At 45.7% G+C, this 21,963-nt stretch overlaps 1 protein-coding gene across 2 annotated transcripts in view; it reads right to left on the bottom strand.

Annotated features, from left to right (window-relative positions):
* Positions 1-829: 829 nt before the first annotated feature.
* ERLIN2 (ER lipid raft associated 2) overlaps positions 830-21,963 on the bottom strand; it is a 69,141-nt gene continuing 48,007 nt past the window's right edge. For both annotated transcript variants that reach the window (XM_077484822.1, XM_077484823.1), the window contains 6 exons: positions 21,071-21,144; positions 19,122-19,180; positions 16,035-16,126; positions 14,695-14,784; positions 6,876-6,955; positions 830-3,080 (listed from right to left, as the gene is read on the bottom strand). In XM_077484822.1, the coding sequence (XP_077340948.1) occupies positions 2,880-3,080; positions 6,876-6,955; positions 14,695-14,784; positions 16,035-16,126; positions 19,122-19,180; positions 21,071-21,144 (596 nt within the window). In that variant the 3' untranslated portion in view covers positions 830-2,879. The remainder of the gene's footprint in view (positions 3,081-6,875; positions 6,956-14,694; positions 14,785-16,034; positions 16,127-19,121; positions 19,181-21,070; positions 21,145-21,963) is intronic.

Genomic DNA, 21,963 nt, shown 5'->3' with positions numbered 1-21,963 from the left:
ACACGGGGACCTGAAGCAGCAATCCAAAACTTTCCATTCAAGCCTCCTGGTTTAATTTTATTATTGTTCTTTTTTAAAGCCTGGCACACACGGAGAGAAAATCGGGAGGACAGACGTTCGGTCTGTGTGTACAGCTGTCTAAGGGCTGGCTTCTGTTAAACAGGGATGCTGGAAAACCAGAACTCGCAGCCAATGGCTGATTAGTGTATTCTATTGGTCAACTTGTGTACAACCAGCCTACCCCATACATGGATCGAATACCGGCCAATCCCTGAACCGGCTGACTATCGATCTCATGCATGGCCCGGCTTAAAGTGGTTGTAAACCCTTACAACACACTTTGACCTACAGGTAAGCCTAGATTAAGGCTTACCTGTAAGTCCAAGAAATATCTCCTAAACCCACACGGTTTAGGAGATATTTGCCGAAAAGCAGGCACCACTGTCTATGGCGCATATGCCGTAGACAGCGGCGCGCAGGCGCACTAAGCGCGGCACCCATCCACGGCGATATGCCGCTCGTGGTGGCTCCCGTGCGCATGCACGGGAGTGACGTCGTCGCTGCTCCGTCGAATGACAGCGCCGGAGCAGCGAGACCCGCCAAGAAAATGGAGGCTCCGTACACAGCGGTGACTTCGCTGGCTCCTGTGTCAGGTAAGCGACACGTAATGGACTACTAAGCGATGCGATTCAATGCATAGTAGTCCATTATGCTTTACCTTTGCAGGGAATGAAAGAGGAAGTAAACTCATCAGGGTTGACTTCCTCTTTAAAACTCTACTTTCTCTATTACAAAAACTTTAATAAGGAACACACACACACACCAGGGAAACTTTTGGAAAAATCTGTCTTTAGTGTTATTTTGAATACAAGTCTCCTGATGGTCGGGAGGTTCACCATGTGAAGTACATTGAAGATCGTGGTCTAGGACAGCAGATAAATTACCTTCATTACAAGTATAAGGCAGAATCAGGGAATGTGTGTGTGTGTGTGTTGGGGGGGGATGGATCGTCTGCCGGGGCAAGGTGTATTGATGAATGAGTGACTTGTATAGCGCTACCTATGCAAACTGAATCGCCTCAGGGTGCTTTCTTGCCACCAGAGTCCATCTGCGGCTTTTGCGTGGTCCTTTGATGTGGGGTGGACAGGACTCGGTGCGCATTGCTTGCAGTTATATAAATGCACCTAATGGACTTATCTCTTTCATTTTCTGACAGTTTTGCAGAGTTCCAGGAGTGCATCTATTGCAACACTCCTGGGGCTCCCAGAAGACACTGTCCTTTTACAAACAGCAGTTCTGCCCACTCTTCCGCCCCATTCACAGGAGCCTTTGTAAAAATGTGCTGGCATACTACGAGTTAAGTCCAACGGGGTGCATGCCACCAACATCTGACAGTTTTACAAAGCTCCAACTCATTGTTTAAACCTGAACTCCTTTAATTCAGCCACTTTGTAAAATGTGCCGTTGTCTTGCCGACAAAGTTCCCCCAGCGGATAAGGACCCCCCTGTAGTGCGCTTGCGCAGTACGAACTACTTCAGAGCCACCGAAAGTCTCCGAAGATGAACAGCTGATCGTCAGCTGTACACGGCGCCTGCGCACTACATTCTGCCCCGAGTCTAGGTTCAAGCCCCACAATTCAAGTGGACATAGAGTTACAATAATAATAGCCATGCCTGAAGCAAGGGGCCCCGTTACAGGCGCCGTGTACAGCTGACTCACAGCTGTTCAGCTTCGGCTATTTTTGGCGGCTCTGGTGTGGTTCGTACTGCGCCTGCGCAGTACAGGAGGATCCTTATCCGCCTGGGAGAACTTTCTCGGCAGAACACCGGCATACTATGAGTTAAGTCCAATGGGGTGCATACCAACTAATGGACTTATCGCTTTCATTTAAATCTGACAGTTTTACAGAGCTCCAAGGGTGCAGTTAATGCAACACTCCCGGGGCTCCAACAGCAGCTCTGCCCGCCCCTCCCCTCTACTGCCCATTCACAGAAGCCTTTGTATTTTGTGAATGAGTTCACATAAAACAAAGCACTCTGTGATTGGTGAGGAGGGGCAGGCATAGCAGCTGCAGGAGTTGAGATCAGAGCGTCTAGGTGTCAGAGGACCAGAAGAGCATCAATAGTTTTACAGAGCTCTGGGAGGATAACTGTCAGACGTAATTTGAAAGTCCAAGTGGTGGCATGCACCCTGCTGGATTTTAAGTGGGTCTAAAGGCAGAAGGGTTTTTTTTTTTTTTTAAACTTAAATGCGTTGTCTGCATTAAGGTGTTAAAAAAAAAAAAAAAGGGAAAAACAAACCCTTCTGTGTGCAGTGCGCGCACCAGCCCCCCTCCCCCCTTTTTTTATACTTACCCCTGCTAATAGTCCCTCCAAGGACTCAAGGGCAGTCCAGAGCCCATGGCCATTGTGGTGGTTCAATCAACTGGTACGAGTTCCCAAAGACTGAACAGAACACGTATGACGGAGCAGATGGAAACATACAGATTTCTAGTTAATTTATGTGTCTGAAATGTAAACTTCGGCTTCATACAAAACTGAATTGTTGTTGGAAGTCCTCTGGAGGTGTTACATGACTGTGTTATGGGGTACCTGGTGGAAGTATAAAGTCTCTCCCTGTACTGCATGTACTACATAGAGATCCTAGATATACATTACTACTAGAATGACAACATCAGATTCTTTCCAATCAAGATTCAGCCAACAGATTACAAAAATATTACCAATGATAATCTTCAGTTGTGGAACAATTCAAAGCTCAATTGTAAAATTCACATTACTAAAAAAAAAAAAAAAAAAAAAAAGAAGGAAAAAAAAAAAAAAAAAAAGTTTGATTTGGTCTTTTTTTTGGTAAAAAAAAAAAAAAAAAATTATAATTTCTACGACATGGACTCCTCTGTTTCTGAACTTGAATCTTTGATTTGTAGGGATTCTTCTGAAGGGAGCTCTGTAGAGGGGCCGCTGCTTCCGCTCGAGCTATCCATAAACATATGAGGAATCTCATTCCCGAAATAAATCTTGCTGTTGGCTGCAATGGCCTGGTACTTCATGAGCTGCAGGTATTCAGGAGTCAGCTTCAGCTGCAACGAGAAGAACAGGGGAAACAAAGATAGTTACATAGTAGGTGAGGTTGAATAAAGTCCATCAAGTCCAACCTATGAGTATGATTATATGTCAGTATTACATTGTATATCATGTATGTTGCGGTCGTTCAGGTGCTTATCTAATAGTTTCTTGAAACTATCAATGCCCCCCGCTGAGACCACCGCCTGTGGAAGGGAATTCCACATCCTTGCTGCAAGTAAAGAACCCTCTACGTAGTTTAAGGTTAAACTTCTTTTCTTCTAATTTTAATGAGTGGCCACGAGTCTTGTTATACTCCCTTCCGCAAAAAAGTTGTCTTGCTATTGTGGGGTCACCGGTATGGTATTTATATATTGTGGGGTCACCAGTCCGGCATTTATATAATGAAATCATATCCCCTCTCAGGCGTCTCTTCTCCAGAGAGAATAAGTTCAGAGCTCACAACCTTTCCATATATCTAATATCCTCCAGACCCTTTATTAGCTTTATTGCCCTTCTTTGTAGTCGCTCCATTTCCAGTACATCCTTCCTGAGGACTGGTGCCCAGAACTGGACAGTATACTCCAGGTGCGGCCGGACCAGAGTCTTGTAGAGGGGAGAATTATTGTTTTATCTCTGGAGTTGATCCCTTTTTATTGCCAATATTCTGTTTGCTTTGTTAGCGGCAGCTTGGCATTGCTGAGCCCATCATCTAATAGGACCCCCAGGTCCTCCTCCATCCTAGATCCCCCCCAGAGGTTCTCCCCCCAGTCTATAGATTGCATTCAGATTTTTGCCACCCAAATGCATTATTTTAAATTTTTTTACATTGAACCTCATTTGCCATGTAGTTGCCCCTCCCCCCATTCATTTGTTCAGATCTTTTTGCAAGGTTTCCACATCCTACGGAGAAGTTATTGCCCTGCTTAGCTTAGTATCATCCGCAAATACAGAGATTGAACTACTTACCCCATCCTCCAGGTCATTTATGAACAAATTAAATAGGATCGGTCCCAGCACAGAACCCTGGGGGACCCCACTACCCACCCCTGACCATTCCGAGTACTCCCCATTTATCACCACCCTCAGAACTCGCCCATGTAGCCAGTTTTCAATCCATGTACTCACCCTATGGTCCATGCCAATGCACCTTATTTTGTACAGTAAACGTTTATGGGGAACTGTGTCAAATGCTTTTGCAAAATCCAGATACACCACGTCTATGGGCCTTCCTTTATCTAGATAAACCACGTCTACGGACCTTCCTTTATCTAGATACACCACGTCTACGGGCCTTCCTTTATCTAGATACACCACGTCTACGGACCTTCCTTTATCCAGATACACCACGTCTACGGGCCTTCCTTTATCCAGATACACCACGTCTACGGACCTTCCTTTATCTAGATACACCACGTCTACGGGCCTTCCTTTATCCAGATACACCACGTCTACGGGCCTTCCTTTATCTAGATACACCACGTCTACGGGCCTTCCTTTATCCAGATACACCACGTCTACGGGCCTTCCTTTATCCAGATAAACCACAACTACGGACCTTCCTTTATCCAGATAAACCACGTCTACGGACCTTCCTTTATCTAGATACACCACGTCTACGGGCCTTCCTTTATCCAGATACACCACGTCTACGGGCCTTCCTTTATCTCGATACATCAGGTCTACAGACATTCCTTTATCTAGATACACCACGTCTACGGGCCTTCCTTTATCTCGATACATCAGGTCTACAGACATTCCTTTATCTAGATACACCACGTCTACGGGCCTTCCTTTATCTAAATACACCACGTCTACGGGCCTTCCTTTATCTAGATGGCAACTCATCTCCTCATAGAAGGTTAGTAGATTGGTTTGGCATGAACGATTCTTCATGAATCCACGCTGATTACTGCTAATGATACCGTTCTCATTACTAAAATCTTGTATATAGTCCCTTATCATCCCCTCCAAGAGTTTACATACTATTGATGTTAAGCTAACTGTTCTGTAATTCCCAGGGATGTATTTTGGGCCCTTTTTTAAATATTGGTGCTACATTGGATTTTCTCCAATCAGCTGGTACCATTCCAGTCAGTAGACTGTCAGTAAAAATTAGGAACAATGGTCTGGGAATTACTTGACTGAGTTCCCCAAGTACCCTCGAGTGCAAGCCATCTGGTCCCAGTGATTAATTAATGTTAAGTTTCCCAAATCTAATTTTAATTCTGTCTTCTGTTAACCATGGAGGTGTTTCCTGTGATGTGTCAGGAGGATAAATAGAGGTGGAGGTTAATTACTGGAGGTGAGCACAACAATTGACAACAATGAAGTTTGTAAAGGATCATTGTTTTTTTTCTTAAATAACAAACGTGTTATACTTACCTAGAAAGATTTAGCACAGAGCAGCCCCAATCCTCCTCTTCTCAGGCCCGCTGCTGGCTCTCCCACCCCTACCAAGTGCAGACTATAGCAAGCCAATTGCTATGGGGGGCACTAGTGTCTTCTCCCTCCTGAGCTGGCTCTGTGCCCCCACCCCAAAGCACCTCGTCTCCATGTTAATGGGGACAAGGGCCTCTTCCCCACAACCCTGGGCTGTGGTTGTGGGGGTCTGCGGGCAGGGGGCTTATGACAATCTCAAAGCCCTCTTTAACAAGGGGGCCCCAGTTCCCAGCCCCCCTCCCCCTATGTGAATGGGAACATAGCACTCCTACCCATTCACCAAAAAGTAAAAAACAGAAGAAATGGTTTTAGGCAAATCCTTTATTAAAAAATGGGCACAGCTTTATTTTTTATTTTTAATAAAGGATTGGTCAAAAACTTGTCTCTTGTATATTACCTTTTGACACTTGCTTTGCGAATGGGTAGGGGTACTATGTACCTGATACTCAATAACATAGGGGGTGCAGGATTCCAGATTCTGATAAGCCCCCCCCCCCCCAACCCCAGCCCAGGGTTGTGGGGGAAGAGACTCTTGTCCCCATGAGGGGATGAGGTGCTTTGGGGTGGGCAGAACCCTACCTCTAACTTATAATAGGCTCCACAGTGGAAGCCCATACATTCTGATGAGATCGATGAAGGCAGAAGGACTGGAGGGAGCCCACCCCTCCTTAAAAAGGTACAGGGGCACATTGAACACCCAGCATGTAGCACAATGGCTGTAAAGATATCAATGCGTTGTCTGACCTAAAATCAAGCATACAAAGAACAAAAACGTGCTTCCACTGTGGTATATATATATATATATATATATATATATATATATATATATATATATATATATATATATATATATATATATATATATATATATATATATATATATATATATATATATATATATAAAAAATGTTCCAAGTAATTTTTTAGAAAAAAGAAACCTGGATTTTAACTTGTAAATACCAAATCTCAAAACGAGGCTCAGTCAGTGGTTAATGGATACTGAGGAAAGTTCAAAGATCGTATATAGAATATAGAGAGGGGGGGAGAGGTGAGGGGGGAGGGGAGGAGAGGGGTGGAGAGGAGAGGAGAGGAGAGGGGTGGAGGGGAGAGGAGAGGAGAGGAGAGGAGAGGAGAGGGGTGGAGAGGAGAGGAGAGGAGAGGAGAGGGGTGGAGAGGAGAGGAGAGGAGAGGAGAGGAGAGGGGTGGAGAGGAGAGGAGAGGGGTGGAGAGGAGAGGAGAGGGGAGGGGTGGAGAGGGGAGGGGAGAGGAGAGGGGAGGAGAGGAGGGGAGAGGGGAGGAGAGGGGAGGAGAGGAGGGGAGAGGGGAGGAGAGGGGAGGAGAGGAGGGGAGAGGGGGGAGAGCAGTGTTACCCGGTTTGCTTCGGCTGTTTTCTGCGAGGTGTAAAATTCGGCATCAGCTTTTGCCCTCATTCTGGCCAGGAAAGCGGAATCTGTGGGGAAAGGAAATTACAAACTTAAGACATCTATAATCTATAAATTATTAATTTTCAATAAATGATTATTTTATTGTAGCTGAAGGAATACCGATTGGTTACAATAAATGACTTTCTGATGCGTCTCTGAACGTAGTGAATCCACAGGATAAGCATAACAGCCAGGTGATTAGTATTCTTAGAGGAAGTAAAAAATGTCACCCCCCTACATTTCTCTCATTACAGATTTACTTTAAAAAGGTTGTAAAAGGTAAATAAAAAAAACAAAAACAAAAAAACACCAACCAACATGTCTATACTTACCGTATTTATCAGGCGTATAACATGCAATTTTTTCCCCTTAAAACCAGGGGAAAATCGTGTGCGCATGTTATATGCCGTCTCTGGCCGAAAGCCGCCGAGCACCGCCGAGATACACAGGACATCCGCCAAAGCCGAAAATGACACTGACAAGGCTGAAGATGGACGCTGACAAGGCTGAAGATGGACACTGATAAGGCTGCATTGATGGGCATTTAAATGTAAGGTTTTTTTTCCCTTAAAATTCCCTCCTAAATTTGGGGCGCATGTTATACGCTGATAAATACGGTACCTACCCTGTGCAATGCAATGGCAGACAGAGCGGGCGGGAACCTCCCCTTTTCGTGTTTCCCCCGCCGGCGCTCCTACCCTCTCCTCTCTGGCCACGGCCCCCATGGGAAGCCGCTTTCACTGACACAAACAGCGGGACTCAGCCCCCGCCCCCGCTTTTTTGTCACTGGCTTTAACCACTTCCCGACCAGCGCACGACGATGTAAGCCGACAGAATGGCACGGGCAGGCATATTGGCGTACATGCACGGCCAATCTTCAATGCCGCCCTGCCATCGGGAGCGTGCCGCCGGCGGCGCGCTCCCGCGCTGATCGGGACCCCCGTGAGTCCGGTCGCGGGACCCGTGCACTCGATCGCCGCGGGCATCCCCGCGATCGTCTCACGGGACGGCTGAATGGAGGAAATGCCGTGTAAACAGCATTTCTCCATTCTGCCTAGCAACTAGTGACGCTGATCTCTGCTCCATGTGATTGGAGTAGAGATCAGTGTTCACTAAATGAAAGCCCAACCCCCCCACAGTTAGTAACACACCCCTAGGAAAACTTAACCCCTACACTGCCACCCACTGGTTAACCGTGATTAGCAGTGATTACTGTATAAATGACAATGGTCCCAAAAAGGTGTCAAAAATGGCCGATGTCGCAGTCACAATAAAATGTCGCAGTCACAATAAAAATCGCTGATCGCCGCCATTACTAGTAAAAAAAAAAAATAATAAAAAATTATTAATAAAAATGCTATAAAATTATCCCTATTTTGTAAACGCTATAACTTTTGCGCAAACCAATCAATAATCGCTTATTGCGATTTTTTTTACCAAAAATATGTAGAAGAATACGTATCGGCCTAAACTGAGGGAAAAAAAAGTTTTTTATATATTTTTGGGGGATATTTATTATAACAAAAAGTAAAAAATAATGCGTTTTTTTTTCAAAATTGTCGCTCTATTTTTGTTTATAGCGCAAAAAATAAAAACCGCAGGAGGTGATCAAATACCACCAAAAGAAAGCTCTATTTGTGGGAAAAAAAGGACGTCAATTTTGTTTGGGAGCCACGTCGCACGACCGCGCAATTGTCAGTTAAAGCGACGCAGTGCCGAATCGCAAAAAGTGGTCTGGTCTTCGACCAGCAAAATGGTCCGGTCTGAAAGTGGTTAATTAACAGCACTGGGAGCCAATGGCTCACCATGCCCCAGCAAAGCCAGCAAGACCCGGACGTGAGGGGAGAAAAGATCTGCAGACGTGCACAGTGCAGGATCGAATAAGGTCTCAGGTAGGTAAAAGGGGGGGACCCCGAGGGGGGCAATGCCGATACCTTAACATTTTTTTACGTTTTTTTTAAAGGTAAAAAAAGTTTAGACTTTACAACCCCTTGAAAGTATTAGGTCACTTTCACACTGCCAGCGCCCGGGCGTCTGCTTTACCGTTGTTTTTGTAGAGCTTTTCGGGAACTAGCAGGGCGTGCTTTTAACACTTGCTAGCGCCGCTTTGCCGGCGCTGCCCATTGATTTGGATTTGAATGGGGCGCTTTAGGAGTGGCGTAGATAAAAGAACGGCCCAATCGTAAAACAAAAAACATGGCATCAAGTAAATCAATGGAATGCCGACCCCTCCATGTTCAAAAGTCTGCAACCTCTTAGTTCTTAAATCTTTGTATTTCCCCTCCTTTATCAAAGATGGTGGCAAGTCTTCTGTAATAGTTGTCTGTGAGGCCCCTGAATTTTTGCAGGTGGTAGAACTGCCCATTCATCTTGGCAAAATGCCTCCAGGTTATGCCAAGTCTTTGGTCATCTTACATGAACCGCCGGGAGATCTCCCTCCCTCCCTCCCCCCCCCCCCCCCCCTCGGAGTGGAGTTGATATTAGGGTCAGGAGGCTGTGATGGCCCCTCCAGAACCGTCACTTTATTCTGCTATAACCACTGGAGGGTCAGCTTGTCCTTGTGCTTAGGGTCATTGTCCTGCTGGAAAGACCAAGAGCTTTCCTGCAGAATGGAAATTGTCTGTCAGTGTTTTCTGATAACATGCTGCATTCATCTTGCCATCAACTTTCACAAGAAAGTCTTTAGAGCTCACACACCCCTCAAAACATAAGTGAGCCACCACCATGCTTCACAGTGGGGATGGCATTCTTGTCGCTCTACGCCTTGTTGACCCCTCTTCAAACACAGTGCTTACGGTTGTGACCATAAAGCTCTATTTCGGTCTCGACACTCCAGATTAATGTGCCAGAAGCTGTGAGGCGTGTCAAGGTGATGTCGGCCATATTGTAACCGGGCTTTTTTGTGGCATTGGTGAAGTAAAGGCTTCTTCCTGGCAACTCGACCATGCAGCTCATTTTAGTTCAAGTATCGACGTATTGTGCTCCTTAAAACAACCACACTATCTTTTTTCCAGAGCAGCCTGTATTTCTCCTGAGGTTACCTGTGGGGGGGTTTTCTTTGTATTCCAAACAATTCTTCTGCCAGTTGTGGCTGCAATCTTCTTTGGTCTACCTGACCTTGGCTTGGCATCAAGAGATTCCCGAATTTTCCAATTCATATTAAGTGATTGAACAGTACTGACTGGCATATTCAAGGCTTTGAATATCTTTTTATATCTTTTACCATCCTTATAAAGTTCTATTAACTTTGTTATGCAGGTCTTTTGACAGTTCTTTTCTGCTCCCCATGGCTCAGTATCTAGCCTGCTTGTGTCTGTACCAAGGTCAAACATTCCAGAGGGGGGGGGGGTTCATTTGGGGGATTTCTCGTGTCATTATAAATTAAAAAGGAGACAAACAACAACGTGATAATAAATGGCTTCATGCATGGCCAGACTGCCGCCTGCCCTGGGGCCGCTTGGCAGGGCTGATCCTGGGTGGGTGCCTCAGCGCTGTGAGCTGAGGCAGAAAGGGGGGGGGGGCACCCAGGGCCAGCCCTACCATGGGTCCCCCACTGGATCCATTGGGCTGCTTCTGAGGGGAAAGGGGGAGGGCAAGCACCGCCAGATTACACAGAGCGGGGATCTCCCACTTAACCAGCAGCTGCTGTCATACCCAAGTCCTGCCTTCTGGACCGGCTCCTATGATGGAAATCACACAGGTCTAATGCCGGTGACGTGTGACATCAATCATAGGAGCCAGTCCAGAAGGCGGGACTTGGTATGACAGCAACCGCTGGGTAAGTGGGAGATCCCCGCTCTGTGTAATTCGGTGGCTCTCCTAGCTCCCCATGCACTGGCGATGCTGCGCTGGATGGGCGCGGGTCAGGCAGAGCTGAAGACCGCTTGGTCAGGCAGAGCTGAAGACCGCTTGGTCAGGCAGAGCTGAAGACCGCTTGGTCAGGCAGAGCTGAAGACCGCTTGGTCAGGCAGAGCAGATGGGCACGGGTCAGGCAGAGCAGATGGGCACGGGTCAGGCAGAGCAGATGGGCACGGGTCAGGCTGAGCAGATGGGCACGGGTCAGGCTGAGCAGATGGGCACGGGTCAGGCTGAGCAGATGGGCACGGGTCAGGCTGAGCAGATGGGCACGGGTCAGGCTGAGCAGATGGGCACGGGTCAGGCTGAGCAGATGGGCACGGGTCAGGCTGAGCAGATGGGCACGGGTCAGGCTGAGCAGATGGGCACGGGTCAGGCTGAGCAGATGGGCACGGGTCAGGCTGAGCAGATGGGCATTGGAGAGGCTGCACTGATGGGCACCAATCAGGCTGCATTGATGGGCACAGGTAAGTATAATACACTCTTCAAATGTAATATGTATGGTTTTCCCTTTAATGAAGAAGAAAATAAATGACGTCAGGCTGTTGTGAAGGTATAATAAAGCTCTGGGACTGGCATGAAATGATTTCTAGGGCTGGTTTGTATTCCCAGTCTAGTCCTGCCTTCATATGATCACTATCCCTCAATAAAAAAGGGATGGGCATTGCCAGTAAGATTTTTAATATCAATGCCAAAATGTCACCATTCCTGCCAGGGGAACCCATCTGTCCTTCACCCAAAACAGCTCATCACTTTGCTCTGAACACAGACAGAGACCTTGAATATAGAAGCTGAGCCTTGCCTTCTATGGAAAGCAGTAAAGCCCCCCCCCGGGCTGTGTCCTGCCATATGGGGCAGATAATGGGAAAGTTACTAAAATCATGAGAAAGTGTCGGTCACTATTAGGAGCGGATGTAAAGGCTTTTCCCCCCCCCATGTTAGACGTGCCTGCTCTTTGCAATGGTACTGCACAGAGGAGCCCTGAACCTCCTTTTTCGGGGTCCCCTGCAGGCTCAGCTTCTTTGTTTGCCCCCACAGCAAGCTGCCTGCTATGGGGGCACACCTGCGGGCTTGATCCTGAGCCAGGCTGTGTGCATCTACTGCCACACACCGCGCAGCTCAGCCCTGTGCCCCGCTCCCACTATTTGATTGACAGCAGCAGCAGGAGCAAATGGCTTCCACTGCTGCCTCTGTGAGCTGGGATCAGAGAGAGCCGCAGATGGGCACAGCACCTGATATAGATCGGGCTCAGGTAAGTATACAGGGCAGGTGAGCTGGGAGGAGACAGAGCTGCCGCAGAAGAGGGTGAGGGGACGATACAAATACTAAGCCTTTTTATAACTTAATGCAGAGAATGCCCATCGGTACCACCGATAGGCAGCACTCCTAGGTGGCAATGATGGGCATTGATAAGCAGCATTGATGGGCACTCATAGGCGGCACTGATGGATACTTATGGGTGGCACTGATAGATGGCAGGGCTGGACACTGATAGGCGGAACTGATGGGCACTGATAGATTTCACTGGTGGCACTAGCAGGCATTTTTCATTGGCACCTGCCTGGTGGTCTAGGGTGGCATACATGGTGGTCCAGTGTGGCGGCTATCCCTGGAGGTCCTGGGCGGGCATCCAAGGGGGGGCTGTTCTGATAAACAATAAGCACAGGCCTCCCATCAGGAGAGCAGCCGATCGGCTCTCCTCTACTCGCGTCTGTCAGACCCGAGTGAGGAAAAGCTGATCACCGGCTCTTCCTGTTCACATCGTGATCAGCCGTGATTGGACACGGCTGATCGTGTGGAAAAGAGCCCCTGTACCGAGATCGATGTAGTGGTGTGCCAGACTGACACAACGCAACAATGATCGGCACGATGGGCGCCCCGGGGGGTGCGCAATGGCTTATTATCCTGACCACGTCATGTGACGTCCAGTCAGGATGACGCAACCACTTTGGCGAAGTCATTTTTCTTCATGGTGGGCGGCAAATGGTTAAGGAGGGACGCAGTTTTGCAAAGCTGAAGATCGTGGTAAGATAAAGCTACCTTTTTTTGACTTACCTGGATGAATTATAAAGCTAATAATAGGCATTAAAAGCTGTATAGTTGTATGGAGGTTTCTGAGAGGACCGGGGACGGAACCCACGACCTCTGCTGCGTCTGGCAGAAGATCTTCTTGCTGAGCCACCTGAGATGCTGGACAGCTCCCTGCCTGAATCCTTAGACAAATGTACTTTCGATCTCGTTTCTGGTGAACTTTGAACTCTTTGCCCCTCCCATGAACTTCCTATTTAAGCCATGTCTCTACACTTCCTGCTTGCCAGATTATTGTGCTCTCTGCAGCCAATATCTTGCTTCTTTCACTCTTGCTGCTGTCCATATCTTTACCAATCATTACCGACCTTTGGCTTGTCTCCTTTATCCCAGGAAAGGTGAGGAAGAGGTCAGACCTCAAAATGCGTTAGGCTATTTGATCTTCACTTCCAGGCACGTGATTTGATGTATTATGGACTGAACGATGCTGTACCATGTGAGGAGCTTTGATTGAATTGACCATTTGTAATTATAATACTTACCAAATTTAACTAATAAAAATTCATGGGTTTAGGATAATGCACTAGGTCTGTCTGCCCTTTCCCTTTCTTGTGGTTCTCCTTGACCCCAACATTGGCTGGTTTACTGACTACGCTTTTGCTTGATCCCTACCTGCGACCTCTTGTTACCAACCTTTGGCCTGTTTACTGACTACGCTTAAGCTTGAACCCAACCTGCAACCTCTTGTTACCAACCTTTGGCTTGTTTACCGACTAGGTTTCCGCTTGATTCCCTACCTGCGACCTCTTGTTACTGACCTTTGGCTCATTTACTGACTACGCTTCCGCTTGATCCCAACCTGCAATCTTTTACCGACCTTTGGCTTGTTTACCGACTATGCTTCTGCTTGAACCCAACCTGTGACCTCTTATTACTGACCTTTGGCTTGTTTACTAACTACGCTTCTGCTTGATCCCAACATGAAACCTCGTTAAGGTCTGTCTGCCCTTTCCCTTTCTTGTGGTTCTCCTTGACCCCAACATTGGCTGGTTTACTGACTACGCTTCTGCTTGATCCCTACCTGCGACCTCTTGTTACCGACCTTTGGCTTGTTTACTGACTAGGTTTCTGCTTGATCGCCTACCTGCGACCTCTTGTTACTGACCTTTGGCTCATTTACTGACTATGCTTCTGCTTGATCCCAACCTGCGACCTCGTTACCAACCTTTGACTTGTTTACCGACTACGCTTCTGCTTGATCCCAACCTGCAATCTTTTACCGACCTTTGGCTTGTTTACCGACTATGCTTCTGCTTATACCCAACCTGCGACCTCGTTAGCAACCTTTGGCTTGCTTACTCACTATGCTTCCACTCGATTCCCAACCTGCGACCTTGTTACTGACCTTTGGCTCATTTACTGACTACACTTCTGCTTGATCCCAACCTGCGACTTCGTTACCAACCTTTGGCTTGTTTACTGACTACGCTACTCCTTGACCCGAACCCGCAACCCCTTGTCATCAACCTTTGGCTTGTTAACTGACTATGCTTCTGCTTGATCCTTACCCGCTTTATCTGCTACTGGACCCCGGCTTGCTCACCACCTGGTGGGGTGATCCTGAGGACTGCGACCTTGTACTAAAACGCAGCAAAACCCAACACCACCATCAGAAGCTCTGCTGAATACCAGTTAGTACTTAGACCCCACACCTTGGGTGAGCCCAGGTCACCTGCCAGGGTGACCTGCTTGTGTACTTATCCTGCTGGTCGGTGGGAGCCTCTCTACTGCTATAGCTACTGGTCTCAGAGCCTAACCCCTGACCGTTTCCTTGCCACCACTTTTTTATTTTTTTTACAACGATAGAAAAGGACTCACTCACCTTCAATTTCAGAGATCGTCTTCTCGGTTTCTTTTTCCATCACCTTCTGTCCAAATTTTATCTCTGCGACTTGGGCCACTTTCTCTGCCTCTGTATTTCCAGAAAGGGGAAGATTAAAAAGGTATGTAAAAAACACCTCCACCCTCATACCGCGCATGCAAGGGTCTGCACTGCCTACACTGTATACTAAATTGCTGATTTTAATTTTCCCCATGCAGGTTTAGCCTCTTCAGCTCTGGAAGATTTACCCCCCCCATCATGACCAGACCATTCTTTGCGATACGGCACTGCGTTACTTTAACTGACAATTGCGCAGTCGTGTGACGCTTTACCCAAATAAAATTGATGTACATTTTTCCCACAAATAGAGCTTTCTTTTGGTGGCATTTGATCACCTCTGCGCTATTTTTTGTGCTATAAACAAAATAAACGACAATTTAAAAAAATAAATAAATGTATGTTATATATATATATATATATATATATATATATATATATATATATATATATATATATATATATTATATTTTTTAAGTGACAATATTGGAAAAAACTATATATATTTTTTACTTTCTGCTATAAAACATCCAAAAAAAAAGTAATAAAAAAAAAATGTAAATGTCCTCATTAGTTTAGGCCACTGTATATTCTGCTACATATTTTTGGTAAAAAAAAAAAAAATATATCCCAATAAGTGTATATTGATTGGTTTGCACAAAAGTTATCTTGTCATACAAACTACGGGATAAAACCTGGAATTTTTATGGTGGCGGTCAGCGACTTATAGCGGGACTGCGATAGTGCAACGCACAATCTGACCCTTTGTGGGAACCAGTGACACTAATGCAGTGATCAGTGCTAAAAATATGCACTGTCACTGTACTAATGACACTGGCTGGGAAGGGTGCCTAGCCTGTGTTTATGCATACTGTGGGGGGGGGGGGATGCTTATACTAGACATGGATCCTCGTTCCTGCTTCCCCCTTCTCAGAACGGCAATCTGCCTTGTTTACATAGATTGCTGTTCTGTACTGACAATCGGTGAATGACGGAGGACATCTAGTGCCCGGCATTCACAGATTGGCCTCTGCTGTGAATATTTACAGCAGAAGTTGCCTGCGCCCCCTGCTGGTGGAAATGCCAAATCACATATACATACACACATTGTGTATTATAATATATATATATATATATATATATATATATATATATATACACACACACATACATACATACACACACGATCCAGCATACAGCCGCCACTCTGTAGCAGTAAAACCCCTATAGGCCACTCAGCAAGTGGTTAAAGCCTCTAAATCGCAGTACTTTGGGTGACGCACCAATCACAGCCTTTTTCCTCTCAGTCTCCGCCTCCTTCTCCACCACCTTCTGCTTCTGGGCAGCGATGAGCAGTTTGGTCTTCTCACTTTCCCTGCAAAATGAAAAGACATAGAGAATCATGTAGAGACATACTGATAACAAAACATCACCGTCTGTAAGATCGCTCCACACGTTCTTCATTTTCATCAACTCCTGTGAGGAGGGGGCAGGGACAACCTGCTCTGTGTGCGTCTATGGATGCACACAAGCCGGCTCGGGAGCGAGCCTGCCAGTGTGCCCCCATAGCAAGTGGCAAATGCAGAAGAGGAGCCGAAAGTGCCAGCGGGGGTCTGCTGCCTCCTTCCTTCCTTGCCATCAGCAGGTGTCACGTCTGACACCAAGGAGATAAAAAAATAAAAAAATAAGGTGACGGGGAGGGAGGGAGCTCCAGCACACAGCCTGTGATTGACAGCCTCAGCTCTGTTTCTGTGTGAAGGAGGGCGTGTCACTTCCCTCCAATCAGCTCTCACTAAGCTCAGCTTTCAGCTTCCTGCTTTCTGAAAGCTTAGACAAGCTGGAAAAAAATTCTGGACTTGAATGGCTGTAGAGAAGAGAGGGCTGCAGATAAACGGGTACAACTTATGTAGGAGGATCTGCATCATCTCTGTGCATCGCTGAACTTTAAAGTGGTTCTAAAGCAATTGTTTACTTTAATGCATTCCTTGCATTAAGGTAAAAAATGTTTAGGTGCCAGCACCCCCTTTCCCCCTGCTTTGACTTACCCGAGCCCTCATTCGATCCACCGCTGAGCACCTCTGCAGATCTTCTCTCCCCTCATTTCCGGGTCTCATGGCTTGGCTGGGGCACCGGGGGGGGGGGGTTTGGGGGGGGTGGAGCGTTGGCTTCCAGTGCCGTCAATCAAAGCCAGTGACCAGGGAGTGGGGGTGAAATGGGTGGGGCTGAGTCCCACTGTCTGTGTCAATGGCCACAGCAGCTGGGGGCTCAGGTGCGAGCACGCACAAATGCTCCTATGGGAAGTGGCTTCCAATGAGGGGCACTGGACAGAGGGGAGGGGCCAGGAGTGCAAGCAAGGGGCCCAAAAATAAGAGGAGGAGGTTCCCCGACGCTCTTTGCAATTCCATTACACAGAGCAGGTCAGTATAGAGATTTTTTTTTTTAACCACTAGCCGACCAGCGCACGGTGATGTATGTTGGCACAATGGCACGGCCAGGCAAGACAGGTACGTCCCCTTTAAATCGTGGTATTGCAGGCGCGCGCTGCCGTGTGCTCCGTGACCGTGCCCGCGGATTCGATGTCCACCAGGGACCCACGATTGTGTCTTGGAGCGGAAGAACGGGGAGATGATGTAAAAAAAAAAAGGCATTTCCCTATTCTGCCTAGCAACATGACAGAGATCTACTGCTCCCTGTCACCGGGAGCACTGATCTCTGTCATGTCAGTGGAAGCCCCTCCCACTCACAGTTAGAATCACTCCCTAGGACGCACTTAACCCCTTCATCGCCCCCTAGTGGTTAACCCCTTCCCTGCCAGTGTCATTTACACAGTAATCTGATCGCTGTATAAAAATGACAATGGTCCCCAAAATGGTGTCAAAAGTGTCCGATGTGTTCGCCATAATGTTGCAGTCACGATATAAAAAATAAAAATAAATAAAATCGCAGATCGCCGTCATTACTAATAAAAATGCCATACAACTATCCCCTATTTTGTAGACGCTATAACTTTTGCGCAAACCAATCAATATATGCTTATTGCGATTTTTTTTTTTTTTTTACCAAAAATATGTAGAAGAAGAATACGTATCGGCCTAAACTGAGGGAAAAAAAAATAGTTATATATTTTTGGGTGATATTAATTATAGCAAAAAGTAAAAAGTGATGCAAAATTGTTGCTTTTTTTTGTTCATAGCGCAAAAAAATAAAAACCGCAGAGATGATCAAATACCACCAAAAGAAAGTTCTATTGGTGGGGAAAAAAAAAAAAAAAAAAAAGAAGGACTTTTGAGTACAACTTTGCACAACCGCGCAATTGTCTGCTAAAAATAATATTAATAAAAATGTCATAAAACTATCCCCTATTTTGTAAACAAACGTTATAACTTTTGCGCAAACCAATCAATAATTGTGATTTTTTTAAATTTTTTTTTACCAAAAATATGTAGAAGAATACGTATCGGCCTAAACTGATGAAAAAACATGTTTTTTTCATATATTTTTGGGGGATATTTATTATAGCAAAAAAGGTTTAAAAAAAATGTTTTGTTTTGTTTTCAAAATTGACGCTTTTTTTTTTTTTTTGTTTAGGCTGGGTTCACACTGCTGCGGGGGGAGATCCGTAGCGATGCGAGTACAGCTATACAGATAGTATGGCTGAATTCGCATCGCTCCCGCAGCAAACTCGCACGGGACCCTTTTTTTGGTCCGCAACAGAATCGGATCGCATGGGGGTTCACACCATGCGATCCGATTCCTGTGCGAGTCTGCAGATGGCACTGCGATATGCGGAGGATCTGGGGGGTGTCATTAACATAACATGGACACTCCCAGCCGTCCGCATAGGGCAGTGTGAACTGCCGGCGGGAGGTGTGCGATGCGGGAAAACGCCGCGGATTCGCGGCGTACCCGCATCGCAGCGGTGTGAACCCGGCCTAATAGTGAAAAAAATAAAAAACCGCAGAGGTGATCAAATACCACCAAAAGAAATCTCTATTTGTTGGGAAAAAAAGGACATCAATTTTGTTTGAGTACAACGTTGCACGACCGCGCAATTGTCAGTTAAAGCGGCGCAGTGCCGAATCGCAAACAGTGCCTCTGGTCAGGAAGGGGGGGGGTAAAATCGCCCGGGGCTGAAACGGTTAATTAAACTTTACAATCACTTTAACTTCTAAATTTAGATTTACTTTCAAATACCAGGATGGAGAATTAGATTCCCGTTTTTGTATTAGTATTTTCTTCTTATCTGTATTTCTTTTTATTTTTTTATTTTTTTTTTTTACTTTTGCTATTCATTTCTATAGCACCGAACACGGAGAAAAACAATCGATGTCGGCAACAATAAAGATAAAATGAACGCGGCCCGTCCTTACATCAGCTCGTAGTTTCTGCGGATGGTTTCTGGAATATTCGGTTTTGTGACTCGGACAGCCTGAAAATAAGCAAAATTCAAAGAAGAATAAAATGAGCAAAATTCAACCATAAAAAAAAAAATTATATATATATTATATATATTTTTTTTTTTTTATTATAGATATAAAAAAAAAATTCAACCATAAATTTTTATATTATATATATATATATATATATATATATATATATATATATATATATATATATATATATAAAAAAAAAAAAATTCAACCATAAATTTTTATATATATATAAAATTTATGGTTGAATTTTTTTTATATATATATATATATATATAAAAATTTATGGTTGAATTTTTTTTTTATATCTATAATAAAAAAAAAAAAAAAAAAAAAAAAAAATTATATATATATATATATATATATATATATATATATATATATATAATTTTTTTTTTTTTTTTTTTATTATAGATATAAAAAAAAATTCAACCATACATTATATATATATATATATATATATATATATATATATATATATATATATATATATATATATATATATATATATATATATATAATCAAAAAGAAGAATGTGGAAAAAAAAAAAAAAAACAGACCATATGCTGGGTGCATATGGTCTGTTTTTTTTTCCCACATTCTTTTTTTTTTTTTTGTGATCAGACAACAGTAAACTGAAACCAAACATGTATTATAATGCAGCTTTAAAATTCTTAGGTGTGATGGCCGATTGAAAGGGGAAAAACAAAAAAAAAACAAACAAAAAAAAAACAATCCATTGATGGAGAGCCTGAATCTCTGCCATGGTCATACAACTATATTACCAAAAGTATTGGGACGCCTGCCTTTACACGCACATAATCTTTAATGACATCCCAGTCTTAGTCCGGAGGGTTCAATATTGAGTTGGCCCTTTGCAGCTATAACAGCTTCACCTTTTCTGGGAAGGCCATCCACAAGGTTTAGGAGATGTGTCTATGGGGAAGATTTGACCATCCTTCCAGAAGAGCCTTTGTGAGGTCAGGCACTGATGTTGGACGACAAGGCCTGGCTCGCAGTCTCTGTTCTAATTCATCCCAAAGAGGTTCTATCGGGCTGAGGTCAGGACTCTGTGCAGGCCAGTCAGGTTCCCCCAGCCCCAAACTCGCTCAGCCATGTCTTTATGGACCTTGCTTTGGGCACTGGTGCAAATCATTTGGGGGGGGAGGAGGGATTATGGTGTCGGGGAGATTATGGTGTCGGGGGGGGGGGGGGGGGGGGTGGAGAGGGGAGATTATGGTGTCGGGGAGGGGGGGTGGAGAGGGGAGATTATGGTGTCGGGGGGGGTGGAGAGGGGAGATTATGGTGTCGGGGAGGGGGAGGGTGGAGAGGGGAGATTATGGTGTCGGGGGGGGGGGGGATTATGGTGTGGGGGACATTTTGGACAATTTCATTCTCCCAACTTTGTGGGAACAGTTTGGGGACGGCCCCTTCCTGTTCCAACAAGACTGCCCACCAGTGCACAAAGCAAGGGCCATAAAGACATGGATGAGCGAGTTTGGGGTGGAGGAACTTGACTGGCCCGCACAGAGTCCTGACCCCAATCTGATAGAACACCTTTGGGATAAATTAAAACGGAGACTGCAAGCCAGGCCTTCTCATCCAACATCAGTGCCTGACCTCACAAACGCTCTTCTGGGAAGAATGGTCAAACATTCCCATAGACACCCTCCTAAACCTTGTGGACGGCCTTCCTAGAAGAGTTGAAGCTGTTATAGCTGCAAAGGGTGGAGCCAACTCAATATTGAACCCTACGGACTAAGACTGGGAGGCCATGTGCGTGTAAAGGCAGGTGTCCCAATACTTTTGGTAATACATTGTATGATTACAGGCGGACACCTCGGCTCTCTTATATCTGATAAATACAGGAGGGATTCTCTCCGTCACACCTGGATGATGAGTCCCGGGGCCATGGCGTTCAGGTCTTGTTGCAGAGCCAGCTTGAGGTTCTCATCGATCTGATCTGTGAAGAGAGGAAAAAAAAAAAAAGGACACCCAATATAGAGAAGAGCCGCGGCTTCCTTACCTGCATTAACCCTTTTCGCTGCCACGTCCACACACCGTACGGACCTGACAGCGGGGGAGGGTCTCATACACAACATGATGGCTGCAGATGGTGGGATTGTGTGTAAAGCGGACAGGCAGAATCTGGACTGTCTCCACCAACCTGCCCCCCCCCCCCCCCGGTACTGGCATGCGCCCCCCTGCCATGTATTCCCGGGGGCTACGCCCATCTGTGGGCCCGGGATCAACATGGCTGGTGGAGGGGGATGCACGTCCGCTCTCCTCCCCTTTCTTGCTGTGACCCCGGAAAGCGACGTGTATGATGTCACTTCCGGGGTCACTATCAGCGGGGAATATTGGGGGCAATTAAAAAAAAAAAAAAAAAAAGTTAAGCAAAAGAAATAATTTTTTTTTTTTGAAAAAAAAAAAATGAAGTTACACCCAAGCACATAAATCCCCACCCCAAATAAAAAAAGATTTGGGAGGTCCCCCTCACCGCCACGTATGAATGTAAAAACGCACGCATCGGGGGCGCCTACACGTGAAAACATCGATCGCAATGCATGTTACATATCGCCACTGACGCCGCAGTGAGATCAATAATTATTCTAGCGCAAGTCCTCCTCCGTAACACTAAACAGAGGACCTATAGGGGGCAGTTTTTGAAGTGTCACCTATAGAAAATATTGGTTAGTGAAGTTTGTCGCCAGGTCACGGGCGCACGACAAAAAGTAAGGCTTGGCATGTCGGGTATCTATTTACTCGGTGCAACATCGTC

Source organism: Lithobates pipiens, unplaced genomic scaffold (assembly GCF_037356315.1).
Source record: "Lithobates pipiens isolate NorthernLeopardFrog02 unplaced genomic scaffold, aLitPip1_a1.2 Scaffold_162, whole genome shotgun sequence".
NCBI lineage: Eukaryota > Metazoa > Chordata > Amphibia > Anura > Ranidae > Lithobates > Lithobates pipiens.
The sequence above is the reverse complement of the archived record's forward strand: the minus strand, read 5'-3'. Positions and strand labels throughout refer to the sequence as shown.